The sequence below is a fragment of the Vitis vinifera genome, chromosome 11 (assembly GCF_030704535.1).
Source record: "Vitis vinifera cultivar Pinot Noir 40024 chromosome 11, ASM3070453v1".
NCBI classification, from domain to species: domain Eukaryota; kingdom Viridiplantae; phylum Streptophyta; class Magnoliopsida; order Vitales; family Vitaceae; genus Vitis; species Vitis vinifera.
Window position 1 is genome coordinate 12,217,675 of NC_081815.1, and position 18,678 is coordinate 12,236,352.

Below are 18,678 nucleotides of genomic sequence, written 5' to 3' on the forward strand. Positions count from 1 at the left end.
TGTATGCCTTTGAGCAAAGTGAGACGCAACCTAGGTCGCATCTATAATTTAATATAATATTGGAAATTTGGACATATAAAACATTTGGCACTCTCATATATCACCAAATATGTTCAATTTATTCAAAAAGAGTCAAAATGACACTCTTTTTCCCATACTCTTAAGAACAACAAAAAATAAATAAAAGATACCTAGGCCCTCCACATCCACAAAGTGCGCATCTCAGCCGAGGAGTTGCTGTTCCTTGAGCCTAGGCACACCTAGGGCACGCTTTCAACAAACTGTTAACCATTAAGAGTAGATATAATTATGCCTAAAAGATCAATACGAGTAACCTAAACTCCTTAACTTTGCCTTAACTTCGAGTTGTCAAAAACTCGTTCTCTAGGCGATAATAACAAAACCCGCTCAATGGAGGCTAAAGTGATAATAATGAGATCCACCCTAGTTATTTTGGATGATGATACAATTATAATTTTGAGGATCATTATGGCTAAACCAATACTCCCTAACTTTGTGTGGGATTCAAGTCATGAATCCCTCATTGTGTCAAAAACTGTCATCTTAGTTATAATAATGAGATTGAAAGAAAGCTGCCTCCAAAGGTAATTCAGTATATTTGGCTCTACTGTCTGGTCTCCCTAGAGGGCATTCTTGCTGTGTACTCAACATGATTGAATTCCATACAAAGATTGAACTTCCAACCTGTATGAGACCATCAATTTAGAATAATGCATCCGCTAAGTCTGGGCAGAATTACACCAAAACAGTACCATATTAACTGGATGTTGGTATCAACTCTTTTGTTCAATCTAAATTATCTAATGTTTCTAATGACAAGGTTTAGCTTGTACCATAGACAATAATAGATTGGTTGCCAAAGGAAGATAATACATACCAAATGACTATAGCTGAGCTTTCCAGTCAATTTCTTTAATCAGAAATCAATGTAACTGTAAACAAGTAAATTTTCCAGACAGATAGATAGTTTCCTGATAATTCCAAACAACTTCCAGATGCCAGCTATAAGAAATACAATCCATGCACAACATTCCAAATAAAAGTCTCTCCTCAAGAGACCATTGGCTCAGGACTGGATGATGATAAAATGTCCAGCAGAGAGTTCTGGGGCTCCAGTTCCTCGTGCCACAATGGAAGGGTGTCACCAGGGTAGAAGTTTTTCGTCACCCCCTCTGAGTTTATCTGCAGAACATACACAATGATGCATTCTATAATAAATAGCTAGTGGGTATTAATTCTTTAAGTCAAAATGCAATTTAGATGAAGTAAATGTGAAGCAAGTTGTTCTCTGAAAAGATCAGGATCCTTGAACTCCATTCAAATCCAATTTACTGTTAGCCCAGAACCCTCCACGTGACAAACAATATGTATGCAATTGTTTATCAATGGAGAAAAAAATGATGTTTACATGTCAACAACACATGCAACCACCATACAAGGATCTCTCATCACATAAACCATATGTTAAACATAAGTGATGCATATTTGATTGCTTTCAAGAATTAAAACAACATATTCAGCAAAAAATTACTACGTGGGATTGTAGTGAAGGGTGTTTATTATTTGTTTTATCCAAACATTTTTCTAAGCAACATAACAGCCTAGAGAAATTAAACATTCAGAGATATAAAAACAGCCATCACACCATAAGCAATTGTGTCAATATAATACAATCACCAAGAGAGTTCAATACACAATTCAAAGTCAGGGCAGTGGTTAATTCTATGTCTATTATTTTATCCTAGAACCCTATATTCGATCCTCCTCTTCCTCCACCCAACTGACACATGCATGAAACGATTCTTAAAGTTTTTTTTTCCCTAAAAGCATGCTGATTAATTAACAAAAGACCCTGTCAACTGAACATAGCTGGGGCCTGGGAAAACACCTGACTTCAAGATGGCAATTCAAGTTTTTGAAGATAAACAACAAAGGCATAGAGGACAGCCCCCATTGTTTTTGATTGGCTTATCTACAAATGCATAATAGCCTAATAGGATGAAGGTTAAAATTTTGAGAACCAAAGCTGAAGGACTGTTTATGATAATTATATTGTGTTATACAATAATTGTACTTTGGATCATGGAATCTCTCATAATCAGGAGAGGCTCCTTTTTTGAACCTTGTTGATAGCATGATTTTTTCTCGGCTTTGAGGGGACTATTGTTTAGTTTTCTTATATTTTTCCCTTTCAATCCAAACCAAGGTCTAAGCCCAAAACCTCAGAGGCCCAACTCATGCATCTAGGAGCTTTAACATCCCTATTCAAGCCTTTTTTCTAACAAAAATTAAAAATGAAAGAACAAGGAAACACCATATTAGCATTTTATAAATAACATTTATCACCTCAAAAATAATAATAAATTTACCTAGATAGGTCTAAATGTAAAATTGAAAAAGAGAAACACTTTAATTATCACAAGTTCAAGGTCAAATTGTTGTTGAAGATTGGCTTTGCCCAGGGGTTTCAATCCCTTCTCATCAGGGTCAATGGAGTGTATTCAACAAACAGAAATGAATGAAAGAAGAACTCACAGTGACAGTTCGAACAACACCACCACTTGCACCATCTCGAGCAATAGCAAGAGAAACAGCCTTCACTACCAATTTCTGCATTAGGAAACCAAATTTATTAAGAAAAATAACTCCCAGCAATGAGCTTAGTGACTAACAGCATTTTCAATAACAATGTCAATCAAAATTTTCCTATTTACCACAAATACAGAAAATTTAACATGATATAAAATAAAGCACTGGGTGAAAAAGCCTAGATTTCTGCAAATTGCTTGTTTTGTTTTCCTTTTTCCCACTCTTCCATTAGTCCATGAGGCAGCATCACCTCATTACACATCACCATAACTGTAATATGATGGTGAGTATAGTTAGTATTAACTGGGCAATTCAAGAGCATTGTGAGATATCTGGCATTTGAGAATCACTATGAGGCAAATGTCCAGATAAGGGGCCCTTTTTTTTTTTCAGAAAATCTTACATTGTTAAAAAGAAGAAAAAAAAAGGCAGTGCCAACAACAAATCCCAGCAAGAATTTACAGGATAGCTGAAATTATAGAATAACTCAACTGAGGAAAAGCCCTAGATAATAAAGCAAAAAAGTAATTGGAGTTTGGAATAATAAAAAATTACATATGTTGAATATAATGTATTTATAGTGTATAATCTTTCCTTGTTAATATAGGTCACATGTATGGTAGTTAGGACTCCTAGCCTTGTATATATATATATATTTCTCAATTGTAAGTAGATATTACATGAATGAGAATTAAGGTCTTTCTTCTTTCTCTCTCTCTCAACATGGTATCAGAGCCAAGGGTGAAAACCTAATTCTTTCCAGTTTCCCGTGTCATCAACTCCGGGAAACCTTCCGGTGACCGTGTTTCATTCCGGTCACCTTCCCCATCTCCCAATACTTTCCGGTCAGTCGGATCATCGTCAGAAAACACTCACCGCCGGCGAACTTTTCCGATGACGTCTTTTTCCGACACTGACCATACCAGAAGGAGCGCCTGGAGGAGATCTCCAACTTTTGTGAAGGCACCGGAACCAAAAGATCATCCACGCGCCGGCCACGCTCAATTTTCTGTCCGGCGACTGCATCTCACGCGCCGGCGCGTGAGGGCGCGTGAGGACTTTCCCGGCCACGCGCCTCCTCCTCTAGCCTTGCTTGACGCCGACTAGCCTTCCTTCATCCCTGGTTCTGCCATCCGAGCCCTGCACGTACCTCTTTTAGGGTTTTTTGCCTCAGCCGACCCTCCAAACAGTTTTTCCGGCGAGCTTTGGCTACTTTTTCTCCATCCTAATCCCTACACGTGCCTAAGGAAGTGTTCTTCTACCTTTCCGGTGGTGCCACACCGCGATCTGAAGCCGTCTTAGGGCTATCTTCGATCCAAATATACTTCATTCTCCAGATAAGTAGATATGGCTACTAAAACTTCCATTTTTTCCTCTGTTATATCTGGATCTCCTATGACTACTTCGGAGAAATTGGTTGGCAGTGACAATTATCTTTCCTGGTCTGCCTCTGTTGAACTTTGGTTTAGGGTCAAGGATATGAGGATCACTTGATTACACAGGAGGCAGATATCCCTGAGGTTGACCGCGTACAGTGGAGGAAGATAGATGCACAGTTATGTAGTGTATTATGGCAATCGGTTGATCCCAAGATTCTTCTTCATCTTCGGGCCTACAAAACTTGTTTTAAATTTTGGACTCGGGCCAAAGGATTATATACGAATGATATCCAGCGTCTTTATAAGGTGGCTTCTGCTATTGTCCGTATCAGCCAACAGGACTTGGATCTATCTACTTATATTGGCCAAATTGCCTCTCTTAAGGAGAAGTTCTTGACTGTGATGCCTCTTACTCCTGATGTTGGGGCTCAACAAACACAGTTTGACAAGTTCTTCATGGTTCTTACTCTTATTGGCCTCCGTTCGGATCTTGAACCTGTCCGCGATCAGATTCTTGGTAGTTCATCAGTTCCGTCCTTGGATGATGTGTTTGCTCGCCTCCTTCGTATCTCCTCCACTCAGACTTTACCATTTGATAGCACTTCAGATTCTTCTGTGTTAGTTTCTCAAACTAGCTCTTGAGGAGGCCGCAGTGGTACCTGAGGTAGAGGTCAACGTCCTCATTGCACCTATTGCAATAAACTTGGCCACACTCGCGATCGTTGCTATCAGTTACATGGACGACCTCCTCGCACTGCCCATGTGACCCAGTCCTTTGATTCTCCGCTGGCTCAACCTCCGAGCTCTTCCGCATCTCAGGCTTCTGTTGCCTCTGTTGCCCAGCCTGGTAATGCCTCTGCCTGCCTTACCCACACATCTTCTCTTGGACCCTGGATTCTAGATTCTGGAGCTTCTGATCACTTATCTGGTAATAAGGATCTTTTCTCCTCTATTACTACTACCTCTGCTTTACCTACTGTTACCTTAGCTAATGGTTCTCAAACTGTGGCTAAAGGTATTGGTTTGGCCCTTCCTCTGCCTTCTCTACCTCTCACTTCTGTCCTTTATACTCCTGAATGTCCTTTTAATCTTATTTCCATCAGCAAAATCACTCGTACTCTTAATTGCTCTATTACCTTTTCTGATAAATTTGTGACCTTGCAGGACCGGAGTACGGGGAAGACGATTGGCATAGGACGTGAGTCTCAAGGCCTCTATCACCTCACCTCGGATTCATCTCCTGCAGTTTGCATTTCCACTGATGCTCCTCTCCTCATTCACAATCGTCTGGGCCACCCTAGTCTCTTCAAGTTCCAGAAGATGGTCCCTCGTTTTTCCACTTTGTCGTCGCTTCCGTGTGAGTCATGTCAGCTTGGGAAACATACTCGTATCTCGTTCCCAAAGCGTTTGAATAATCGGGCAAAGTCTCCTTTTGAGCTTGTCCACACTGATATTTGGGGTCCTTGTTGGACTGCGTCTACTTTAGGATTTCAGTATTTTGTCACTTTCATTGATGACCATTCTTGATGTACTTGGTTATTTTTAATGAAAAATCGAGCTGAGTTATTCTCTATTTTCCAGAAATTTTATGCTGAAATCCAAACCCAGTTCAATATTTCTATTCGTGTGTTACGCAGTGACAATGCCAGGGAATATTTTTCAGCCCCATTTACTTCGTTTATGTCTCATCATGGGATTCTTCATCAGTCTTCTTGTGCTCATACTCTTCAACAAAATGGGGTAGCTGAACGCAAGAATCGACATCTTGTTGAGACAGCTCGTACTATCCTCCTCCATAGTAATGTTCCTTTTCGTTTTTGGGGGGACGCTGTTCTTACCTCTTGTTATTTGATTAATCGTATGCCCTCCTCTGTCTTACACGATCAGATTCCTCACTCCCTTCTCTTCCCTGACCAACCACTTTATTTCCTTCCTCCTCGTGTCTTTGGTTGTACTTGCTTTGTTCATATTCTCACTCCTGGACGGGACAAGCTTTCCACCAAAGCCATGAAGTGCCTCTTTTTGGGATACTCCAGACTTCACAAGGGTTATCGTTGTTATTCCCTTGAGACTCATCGATACTTTATCTCCGCTGATGTCACCTTCTTTGAGGACTCACCATTCTTTTCCACCACTTCTGAGTCTCTTCCTGTTTCTGAAGTCTTGCCTATTCCCATTGTCTCCCCACCTGATGCTATGCCTCCTCGACCACTTCAGGTTTATCATCGTCGCCCTCGTGTCGTTGCTCCTCTCCCTTTTGCTGAAGCACCTGCTGACTCACTTCCTATCCCTTCAGCTTCACCTGCCCCGGCTCTGCCTTCTCCTAATGACTTACCCATTGCTGTTCGGAAAGGTACTCGCTCTACTCGTAATCCTCATCCTATTTACAATTTTTTAAGTTATCATCGATTATCCTATTCTGCTTTTGTTTCTGCTATATCCTCTGTTTCTCTTCCAAAGAGCACCCATGAAGCTCTTTCCCATCCAGGCTGGCGACAGGCAATGGTGGATGAAATGGCTGCTCTGCACTCTAATGGCACTTGGGATCTTGTTGTTTTACCCTCTGGTAAATCTACCGTTGGCTGTCGTTGGGTCTACGCAATTAAGGTTGGTCCTGATGGTCAGGTTGATCGCCTTAAGGCCCGCTTAGTTGCTAAAGGCTATACTCAGGTTTATGGTTCTGATTATGGTGACACATTCTCTCCTGTTGCCAAGATTTCTTCTGTCCGTCTGCTTCTCTCCATGGCTGCTATGTGTTCTTGGCCTCTTTATTAGTTAGATATTAAAAATGCCTTCCTTCATGGTGATTTTGCCGAGGAAGTTTATATGGAGCAACCTCCTGGTTTTGTTGCTCAGGGGGAGTCTGGTTTAGTGTGCAGGTTACGCCATTCTCTATATGGCTTGAAACAATCTCCTCGAGCATGGTTTGGCCGTTTTAGTTCTATTGTTCAAGAGTTTGGCATGCTTCGCAGTACAACAGACCATTCAGTTTTCTATCATCATAACTCTTTGGGGCAGTGTATTTATCCGGTTGTTTATGTGGACGACATCGTCATTACAGGCAGTGATCAGGATGGTATTTAGAAACTAAAGCAACATCTTTTTACCCACTTTCAGACCAAAGACTTGGGGAAACTCAAGTATTTCTTGGGAATTGAGATAGCTCAATCCAGTTCTGGTGTGGTCCTTTCCCAAAGGAAGTATGCTTTAGACATCCTGGAAGAAACCGGTATGTTAGACTGTAAACCGGTAGACACACCTATGGATCTGAATGTCAAACTTGTACCAGGACAGGGGGAGCCTTGAGGAGACCCCGGGAGATATCGACGGCTCGTAGGTAAATTGAACTATCTCACCATTACTCGTCCAGACATTTCTTTTCCTGTGAGTGTTGTTAGTCAATTCCTACAGTCACCATGTGATAGCCATTGGGATGCCGTAATCCGCATTCTTCGATATATCAAAAGTACACCAGGCCAAGGTGTGTTGTACGAGAACAAAGGTCATACTCAGGTTGTTGGTTACACAAATGCAAATTGGGCTGGCTCACCCACAAATAGACGTTCCACTTCAGGGTACTGTGTTTTTATTGGAGGTAATCTAATATCTTGGAAGAGTAAGAAACAAGATGTAGTGGTCAGATCTAGCGCTGAAGCCGAGTATCGAGCTATGGCTTTGGCAACATGTGAACTCATATGGTTGAGACATCTTCTTCGAGAGTTGAGATTTGGAAAGGATGAACAGATGAAACTCATTTGTGATAACCAGGCCGCATTACATATTGCATCCAATCCAATCTTTCATGAAAGGACCAAACATATTGAAGTTGACTGTCATTTCATTAGAGAGAAGATCGCATCAGGATGTGTTGCTACAAGTTTTGTTAATTCAAATGATCAACTAGCAGACATCTTCACTAAATCTGTCAGAGGTCCTAGGATTAAATATATTTGTAACAAGCTTGGTGCATATGACGTATATGCTCCAACTTGAGGGGGAGTGTTGAATATAATGTATTTATAGTGTATAATCTTTCCTTGTTAATATAGGTCACATGTATGGTAGTTAGGACTCCTAGCCTTGTATCTATATATATTTCTCAATTATAAGTAGATATTACATGAATGAGAATTAAGGTCTTTCTTCTTTCTCTCTCTCTCAACAACATATGAAAATTTGAATGTAATTGGGCATCCTTTACATTACTTTTGATGGTTCAGCAAAACTCTATTACATGCACTTCACAAAAAAATAGGTATAATCAACAACCTCTGGAAAATTGTCAAACTGTAAGCCTTAAACAAAATTTGCATAGAAATTAGACAATCCAGAGGCAGCTACAAGTTCTTCTTGCAAACATATATAACATACCTCAGCCTCATGAACATAACATGCATTTCATAAAAAGGTGGTACAAACAAAACCTTTTAAAAAATTGTCCTGTTGATAATGAGATCTAGTCTTAACAAACTTTGCATACAGATCAGACAACTAGGAAGCAGCTACAAGTACTTCCAAATGTATAAATTTTAGAATAATACCTCAGCCTCATCTTTCGTCATCCCTTCCTTCCATTCTTGATCAAAGAAACCATACAGATAACTGGATCCAGATCCTGAAAAACAAAAACACATCTTACAGTCCAGCAACTCATGGCAATAAAATAACATTTCAATGCAAGGAAAAGTGAATAAAACATGCTTTCTTGGTAATAACAACATTAAAATTAATTAGAAAGCTTTACTGTGACAAAGCTTACCATTTCAAGCAGAATCATATCATTCTTATCAAAACAAAGTAAGCAGGTTAAGTTGATAGGTTAACTATTTTTTAAGAAAGTTTGCCTATTAAAAACGCATAAAGTTAAAAATAAAAAATTTAACTATGAAAGGAAGGCATATACAAGGAGTAAATCAATGAAAAGAAAATATTGGCATGGGTCATTTCTGATCAAAATATAAATATTGGTATGGGAAACTAAAAGCACCAGAGAAGGAAGAGGCTTGAGGAGTAACAACAATCAGATCATGATATCAAAAAATATTTTAATCCTTGTGGAAGTCTGTATTACAGACTCCCATAAATTGCGCAGAGAGCCACTCCCCCTCTAGTTCAATGTCCTCATCATTGAAAATTGTTTTAATTCAACCCTTCCAAATTGCCCCAACATTCATAGATGTGGTTGCTTTCCACATCTTTCCCTTTACGCTCCAGGCCAGGTAAAAAATCATTTATCAATTTCCTCAACATGTTGGAAATTAGCCAGATGAAATCTAAGAGGCAAAAGAAAAGCCACCAAATGTACGAGCATAAAGAGATTGATTAAAAAAATAAGTGTATAAAGATCAGTGAAACAAGTGCTATGCCATTTTTGGATGAGACTCCAAAAGGACACACCACTTCCTTGAAATCAACTCATCCTAACACACCGGGTGCACAACTTAGTTTTGGAAAAGTTTGAATTTCCTTCTGTGTCACATACAAAAGAAGTGCTATTCCAGATAGAACTGGGAACTTCTGAAGCAACACTTCCACTGACTTTGCTGAGAAGATGCTTTATTCGTTACGAGGTCATTGCTTCCATTATGCCCATCACAAACCCTTTAGTCATGCAAGTCATCCAAGAACGCTTTTAAAATTTTTTTGATAAGTAAAAGAAGTGAGTATAATATAAATAGAATGCCAAAAGGAGCACACCAAAGTACACATGATGTATACAATAGTTGCCAAAAGGCACAAAGAAAAGGAAAGAGGGACAAGAAGAAGCTACTCCTTCCATCAATGAGAACTCAACCAATCAATGAAGTCAATTTAGGACATTGGATCTACATCTATATACAAATTAGTCCATGAAGTAGGATTACCAAAAAAAAAGTGTTTTTCAGTCTTTGATTAGATTACTCCTCATTTTCAAACACTATTCTAATTCTTTCCTTCCAAATTGTCCAAAGAATGCACGAAGGAGCTACTCACCATGTTTTTTTTTCTCTTTTTACCAACAAAAGAGTCATGTCATCCTAAGAAGGCCTCTCAAACCAAGGAAGATAACACCCAAGATATGCCAAAAAGAGAATAACAATTGTCATAAAACTCATCATGCCACAATGGAGGAGGATGTGATTAATGGATTCTTCTTCAATATGACTAAGGAAACATCTGTTTGCCAACGACCACCTGCTCCTCTAAAGCTCATCCAAGGAATTCCACCTTCTCCTCTGAAACTTTTCCCCATATTGCCTCCCAAGCAAAGAAGCTCGCCTTAGGCAAAGCCAAGGAATTCCAAATAATACCATTGGGAAAGAAACTAACTTCCCAGTACCAGGACGCCATAAAGGTATTTTTGACAGAAAAAAATTTGCTCTTTGACTTTATCCAAATCATCCTATCGTCAACTTCCCTATTCACTGCCTTCCTTTGCAGTCTTGAAAAGAATCACTCCACATTTTCGATCTTCTAATCATTTAAATGTCTAGATTTGCAAGAATTCCAAAAACCCTCTTCATTTGAATAATCCCATAAATCTGCATAGCTATGGAAAATAAAGAAAGGAAATATTCACACAAAGGCTCATGTCCACAGCACCTACACATCTCCCATTGCCCATCAAAAGGGAGACTTTATTGCTAAAAAGATCTCAATCCTTCTTGATGGCATTCCATAACCCAACTCCATACCTCATCTCTCACTTCATGAGAATGCCACCACCCTTCATCTTCCCCATATTTTCTACCTATAACCTGCTTCCGGAAAGTCCCCCTTTCCAAAGCAAAACGCTAACTCCACTTGCATAGAAGGGCCTTGTTAAGCAAAGATGGACACCTAACACCCAAGCCACCCTTCCTCTTATCTAAACAAATAGTCGCACATTTTACTAAATATGGTTTTCTCTCTACAGCCCCCACCCCACACCCAAAGAAACCCCCTGAATATGCTCCAACCTCAATCTAAATATTCTTGGCATGCAAAACAAAAATAGACAAGCAAACTAGATAAAGTGTTTCGTATTAGAGTGAGTCACACCTTTGGAGATATATTGACTTCTCCACAATGGATGTCTTTTACGAAACTACTCTCCCAACCCATTCTAAGATGCTATTGATTTAAAAGGGGCATCCAAAGGAAGACTTAAGCAAGTGGGCGGAAGATTTTGCACTTTACAGCCCCTCTCTCTAAAGCCAAATCTTCCATTTTCTCTACCCTCTAGACTAGAATCAACTCGCTCTTGTCCAGGTTTATCTTCAGCTTTGAAATTGCCTCAAACCACATAAGCAATCAGCTTAAGCCATTGGATCATAAGAAGCCTCATAGAAAACTATGCTATCATTAGCAAACAACTTATGAGATACATCCGACCCCTCTCCACTTTTGCTCCTCACCCTAAACCCTAACAAGAAGCCCCCGTCCCTAGCCCTCTTGAGATGGCAACTGAGCGCCTACATGGCTAGCACAAACAAATAGGGTGAGAGAAAGTCTCTTTGCACCAAGCCCCAAGAGCTTTGGAAAAATCCAAACGAGATGCCATTAACAAGGATAGAGAGTTATGTTTTTTCAATGTCAAGCTTGCACAACACACCACAACTATTACTTTTCAACATAGAGTCAATAGCCTCATTAGCTATAAGTATTGTATCTAAAATTTGTCTTCCCTCCACAAATGCATTTTGGAACTTGGAAACCACTTTACCCACCACCTTCTTTAGTCTATTTCCAATACTTTAGCTAAAATCTTATAAAGGCCGCCCACCAAGCTTATATGCCTAAAATATTTAAGGTCTTTTGCCCCAACCCCATCACACACACACAACACCTTTCTTTATCTCATTTTCCTTTGTTAATCAAACCCCATTAGAAAACTTAGTATCACTATACCTGGTTTTGCAAAATATCTTTAACAAAACAAATTTCAGAAAACTCCACTTCATATGATTAAGTATTGCAAACCTTTTCACACTTATCCATTGTAGAGAAAAAGGTTGGGTATTTGAATTTAAAACGAATCTCATCACACCATCTATGAAGGCAAAAGTTAAGGCAACAGTGGGTTGTATTGCCATTTTTCACGCTTTCACATTAGGAACCTGCTCATTTATTCATTTCTTGTATTTTTCTTTTGGTAAAATAATAATTGTAAGGTAGTCATGATTATTTCCTATTTGAGAAAACTAGCACAGTAAACCACTTTTTACACTTTGAATCTCAACATTTTTGGAAGAGCTCCAATTAATTGTGGTGACCATGAGGGTGGGTGGTATTGGAGGTGGCAGTGATTGTGTTACAGAGGTTGTGTGGTGGCAGTGGAGGCTGGGATATTGGCAGAGGCAGTGATGGGATGATGGTGGAGGTAGAAGTGCAGATGGGATGGTGGCAGCAGACAGCAGAAGTAATGAGGTGGTTGAGAAATGGCAGCAGTTGTATGGTGGGAAGAGGGATGAATGTAAAACCAACAGGGCAAGCATGGCAGGAGATGGGGACGGGGGTGAGGACAGTAGTGGTGGTGGCAGCAGTGATGTGGTGTTTGTGATGGAGTGGTAGTCATTACAAAGGAGGTGATGAACCATATGGTGTTGGTGGCACAACACTTAATTCACGGTACTTTGTCTAATTTGCCGATCTATTTCATGTCTATTTTCCAGTTGCCTAGGGTAGTTAGAATGGAGCATATTCAAAGGGATTTTTTGTGGGTGGTGGGGCTCTTGAACAAAAACTTCACTTAGTAAGGTGGTCGAACGTTTGTTTAGATAAAAGAAAAGGAGGGTTGGGGGTTAAGAGTCTTGGGACATTCAATAGGGCTCTCCTTGGCAAGTGAAGTTGGCGCTTTGCAAATGAAAGAAAGGCCCTTTGGAACCAAGTGATTAGAAGGAAATATGGGGAGGAAAGAGGAGGGTGGAGCTCTTGTGAGGCTAGGGAGGCTTATGGAGTTGGGTTGTGGAAAGCAATTAGAAAGTTGGGGCACCTAGTGACCCCTTCTTTTGACTTTGTAGTGGGTAATGGAAGGAAGGTGAGATTTTGGAAAGACAAGTGGTGTGGAACCACTCCTTTGTGTGAGTTCTTCCCTTGTTTATTTGCTCTAGCAACTTCTAAAGAGGCTTGGGTAAATGAAGTTTGGACAACTGCGGGGGAATGAGGGGGAAGTTGGGGCCCTTGTTTCATTAGGCCTTTCAATGATTGGGAGATGGAAGAGGTGGGAAGGTTGTTTTGTTGCTTGGATGGGAAGAAGGTAAATGTGGTTGAGGAGGATAGGGTGAGGTGGATGGACTCGAATAATGGCTTGTTTTCGGTAAAGCCTTTGTTTAGAGCCTTGCATCCGGTTTCTCTTGTTTCTTTCCCTTCGAAGATTATATGGAACTCTTGTGTGCAGCCTAAATTAAGTTTCTTTGCTTGGAAGGCTTCGTGGGGAAAAGTTCTAACTTTTGACCGTTTGCAAAAGAGGGGTTGGCCTTTGGCTAATAGATGCTTTCTGTGCCAAATGTTTGAGAAGACGATTGATCACCTCCTTCTCCATTGTGAAAAAACAAGGGAAGTGTGGATGTTGCTCCTTTCTTTGTTTGGAGTGTCTTAGGTGTTTCCCTTTTCAGTAAAGGAAACCCTCTTAGGGTGGAGGGGTTCTTTTGTGGGTAAAAAGAGGAAGGCGGCGTGGCAAGTGGGACCGTTATGTTTTTTTTGGGTCATTTGGAAAACAAGGAATAACATTTCCATTGAAGATAGTGTGTTGTCCATCCAAAGGTTGAAAGCTTCTTTTATGTATTTACTGTGGTTGGAGACTAAATTGTGGATAAAAGGTGGTCCTTTGACCTTAATAGAATGGGTGGGTTCGCGGTGAGGGAGAAGGTTTTTTGTTTTCTTCTTGTTTTTGGGTTCAGATGTAAGGGGGAGAGTGTCTCTATACTGTACTTCTTTGGGTCGCTATTTTAGTGCCTCTTCGTAATAAAATTCTTTTGCTTATTTATCAAAAAAATATGGTGCTGGTGGCGCAGCAGTACTGATGTGGCATAGAGCCTATAAAATAAAACTTTAGGAAGTATGGGAACATAAGGGTCTGTTTAGGAACATTTTCAAAAAATGGTTTTTAAAATAGTTCAGTAGCCCATCAAACTTGATGCATGTTGCCACCCAAAAAATGAACCAGTATAGATGGAATGCAATCACCCCAGTGGATCTAACATCTTGCTCTTTGATATCCATACTGGGAGCAACCAATTAAGAAGACTCAAGAAAATTTTATGCTTCTCACTAGAAGATTCACCTACCAATCATAGAATAGAACAAGATACGCATATTTAAAGCAAAAGAAATTACAGGAGAAACAGATAATCACCATCAACAACAAGTCAAAAAGAGCAATTCTCAAAGTAATAAGTGATCAGAGCAGAGTCATCATAAGGATAATTTTTATCATAAGATGAGAACACACCTCCAATGGCAAAAGGCTGCTCCAAAATTGTCCCTCCAAGAGGCACTCCATATATTTTACCTCCCTCATGCTTGTCCCATCCACCAACAATCAGACCAGTTTGTAGCATATTCTGTCAAAGTTTAAAAAGATAAATGAAAAGCGCACCAAAAATGAGATATATGATTAGCCTGTGGAAATACATGTGCAATTGTTTGTTCCTTTCCTTAACAAGTTATTCACGTATTTGGAATATTCATCCTCTACTAATCCATTTATATGTATGTATGTATGTATACACTTCATATTCATTGGACAATGATATCTAATGCAACATCTAATAGATGGAAAGATGGAAACAATGCAAAGTTTCTTAGGAATATCTTGCATATCTTGGCCAATCTCCTTTTTGGCTTGAGAATAAAATCCTTAACAAGCTTAGTTATGATATCCTTGCTATCAACCACCAAATTTGGAAGGTAACCAGCTCTTGCAAATTGGCCACTATGTAACATATTTTTTCATTATCCGCAATGTAACATATTACACACAGTCTATTGACCAAACAAGTCCAATGGAAATATGAAAGAATTAATTCAAAAAAAATAAATAAAAGGACCTGTATGAGAAAAAAAGGCCAAATTTGTTTAATAGTGTGAATTTATAGACAGGACCCAGAGCATTTCCCAAACTGTAATAATTTAACAGATTAAGATACAATAAGAAAATAAAACCATACCTTATTATTGTATGATATTAACCTGACAAGGTTTGCAGCAACCTTGACAGTGGCAGGTTGCCCAAGCTGTATACTGCATGAAACATTATGGCTTGAGTAAGAGTTCCATATTAAAAAAGAAAAAGTTAGAAGCATCAACAACAAAAACAAGTTAAATTAAACCCTAGGTGTCTTGTTCCCATAAGTATAACAAGAAAATCCAAGGACATATGTCTATGACAGAATCAAATACAGGGGAAACAAAATGATGGAATATAAAAAATAAGTGCGAAAAAATTGAGTAAGGCTTATATTATATTTCTATACTAAGTTCCAATGAAACAGAAATACATGACTACAGACAAAAACTCCTTGGTAGGGCAGCCTAAGGATTAAACAATGATAGACCACAAAGATCCAGAAAAAGGGTATGCAAGAAATGGCATATATCACATGTTAAAGAGTTTCATTTTTTACTTTCTTTCAGATTGCTAACATTCAAAATTCTGACCAAATTTTTTATCAGGAAAAAATTTGATCGACTTTGATCAATTAAGCCATTTAAAAGAAAGCCCATGATGTTTGTATGTTGTCTTGATTTGTGCTTTGTATGTCCTCCCTTGGCTTGTTTAAACTTTTTTGGGAACTCACTGGAAACTCTTGACTCTTCTTCCTTTGAACCATATTATGATGGGGCCCATGCCAAGACATACTCTTTTTGGAAATATAACAACATTGTCATTGCAACGCTTTTCTGATAGGCAAACAAACATACATTAGTAACATCTAATGAAAAGATATATGTGTGTGGGGTGGGGTGAGGGGTTGCACCCCAAATACAAGTGAGGCATACAAATGATGCCTACAGATGGGGAAAAAAACAACCAAAAGCCACAACAGCATTGCCACAACTTAGCACTCAACCATTCAATAAAGGTTATCAAGGGCAAAGAACCAGCTTGAAGAGACTGGGCAGACCATAAAAATTATAACAAGTTCTAATGATAGATAACCATTCAACAATGATAAATGATAACAAGTTCTAATAAAAGATGCCTATAGATGGAAAAAAACAACCAAAAGCCACAACAGCATTGCCACTCCTTTGCACTCAATCTTTCAATAAAGTTTATCAAGGACAAAAAGGACCAGCTTGAAGAGACTAGAACAACAATAAAAATTATCACTAGTTCTACTAATAGAAAACCATTCAACAACAATAAATGGAAATTGTAATCGAAACCATCAAAATTCACTTACGTGTGCTGATGGAGATAGTAACGCACATAATCAGATAAAATTTGAGAATCTGCCGCCTGAAAATGAACAATGTTGTGAATGGAAGCCACACTAATGTATAAGTCACTAATTTTCAAGTATTCCACTAATTTAGTTATTTCACTCAAACAATGTGTCTGATTTCTGGACTTATCAACAACTCTATAACAGATTCATGTCATGCAAAAAACATTTACAAGCTTTAATGCATAATGCATTTGAAAAGAGCATAAAGTATTGAGAATAGTGCATGCCTTGATAGAAATGGGTAACATGGTTCAGAACTTGAGATAGTGATGTCCAATTGAGATATTGTTCTTAAGCAACTCACTAACTAAAGAAAAGCAAACTGTTCTCTCAGCTTCTGAAAAAGTGTTAGGCACACGTGGACATTTTGTTGTGTCAACAAGCATCCGATTCACTAAACAAGAGGGGGGAGATGTGCCTTGTATATCATAGCTTAATACATGTGGTAGATATTGTAATTAGCTTGATTATGTCTCTCATTGGATATGCAGCTTGGGCCATTTATGCTTATCAATAATTCGTGATTACTCTAGACCAACAAAAACAGAATTCATAATCTCTGAGTTTTAGACACATTGTCGTATGGCATGCCTAAAGGTCCTCCATGAGTAAGAGATACAATAATGCCCATTTAAATCCCACCAGGGCCATGATTATCCTATGCTCAAAACATGTGTGCAGTTTAAATCCTACACACCCAAAAAGGTCTACAAAACCTCCTTGAAAACAGAATATAAGAAAGAAATGGGAGAGCGTTTAATGATGTCGAATGGGCTGAACAAACCATCAAACATTCTTTTTTGTATATTTTTGTGAATTGGGCTAGGGTGTATATAGAGGATCACACTTTGTCATTGGTTGATTTTGTAGATTGGTCATTCATTAAGTAAAGGGTGGGCTTGTTTTTCTTTGTGATGCCTAGTGTTTTGGGCGTTTAGTGTATACTTCGCGTGTACTGTTTTCGCCATTTTTTGGCTTTTCTAATACATGCTCTTACTTACCTATCAAAAAAAAAAAAAAAAAAAAACAGAATAGAAGAAAGAGACCATCATTGTGCTTGTTACAATTTCTACCTTTGTTTAGCTCACTCCTAGCATGATTTCTTATTCATGCATCAAACCATTGTGAATGAAACCAACTTAGCTTTAGCTCACCCGAAGTCCCAAGTGTTAGGAAAGTTAATTAGAACAGAGAACATACAAAAAATTTTGCCCTAGGGTGCATTGAATATTAATTTTTGAAATCCACGCGGTTTCACAGTTGGGCAAAGTATATGAGAAACCTGGACTTGGACCATAAATGAAAAGAAAACTCAGAGCACGGGCTTTCAATAACAGATCTTATATAACAAAAAAATCAAACTTAGCATGACATTATACGGAAAAGCGGAGAAAGCATTACCGATCCAGAACGACACAAGTAGACATTATCAGTCAGCTGCGTGATCTTGTCGGATGCTCGATTCGCAACATAAACTCCTGAAGTAAACAAATTACACAATCAAAACTAATTTCAGGAAAAGCCGACGCCAAAACAAGATAGGATTTTCAAATTCTATTATAGGCCAAGAAAGCAACAATGCACGATCTAAACAAGCGGAATCAAATCTCTGTTTGGTTGCCGAGAATGAGCCAGTGAAAATTTTGTTTGGTTTTCCCCATCTTCTCGGAACCAAACAGCTGAAGGTGCAATAGAGAGTAGAAGTAGAACCGGTGCTAGTTCGAGAATCGGCGCCAAGAACGACGCCTCCGTTGTAGGTGACGCCGATGATGGTGGTGCCCATGGAATGAGGTTGATTGAGATGGTCCATTTTTAGAATCCCCGAAATCACAAAACCCTAGAAATGGAAGAAGAGTTGAGCTTTCTTGCCTGTCAAGCCACTGTATTTGGTGTTCCACCTCCAGATGATCAATTGTGGGCATTTTATATACCAACACATATTTATACAATTATACCATTATTTTAAAAAGGACCGGAAGTAAAAACTTTTTATTCTATTATAATAATAATCAACTTTTTATTTTAGAAAATAGTTTTTGATGTTTTTAAAAATAAAATTATGTTTGAAAAATGAATTTTAAAAAAATAGTTTTTGTTATCAAAAGCCAAAAAATAATGTTTAATAGTGTTAATAAAAAACATCTTTGGGAAGTGTTTTTTAAAATAGTTTTTGATGTTTTTAAAAACAAAATTATGTTTGGAAATTGAATTTTAAAAAATAGTTTTTGTTATCAAAAGTAAGAAAAGATATGTTTAATTGAGTTAATAAAAAACAT

General features: G+C 38.6%; 1 protein-coding gene across 1 annotated transcript; it reads right to left on the reverse strand.

Moving 5' to 3' along the window:
- Nucleotides 1-870: 870 nt before the first annotated feature.
- LOC100262044 (proteasome subunit beta type-6) lies at nt 871-18,336 on the reverse strand. The gene is made up of 8 exons (XM_002266452.5): nt 18,113-18,336; nt 17,804-17,880; nt 16,358-16,413; nt 15,119-15,191; nt 14,401-14,512; nt 8,531-8,604; nt 2,557-2,631; nt 871-1,203 (listed from the first exon to the last, which is right to left on the reverse strand). The coding sequence occupies exons 1-8, from the start codon at nt 18,210-18,212 to the stop codon at nt 1,072-1,074; spliced, it is 699 nt and encodes a 232-aa protein (XP_002266488.1). The 5' UTR covers nt 18,213-18,336; the 3' UTR covers nt 871-1,071.
- Between the last annotated feature and the right edge of the window lie 342 nt (nt 18,337-18,678).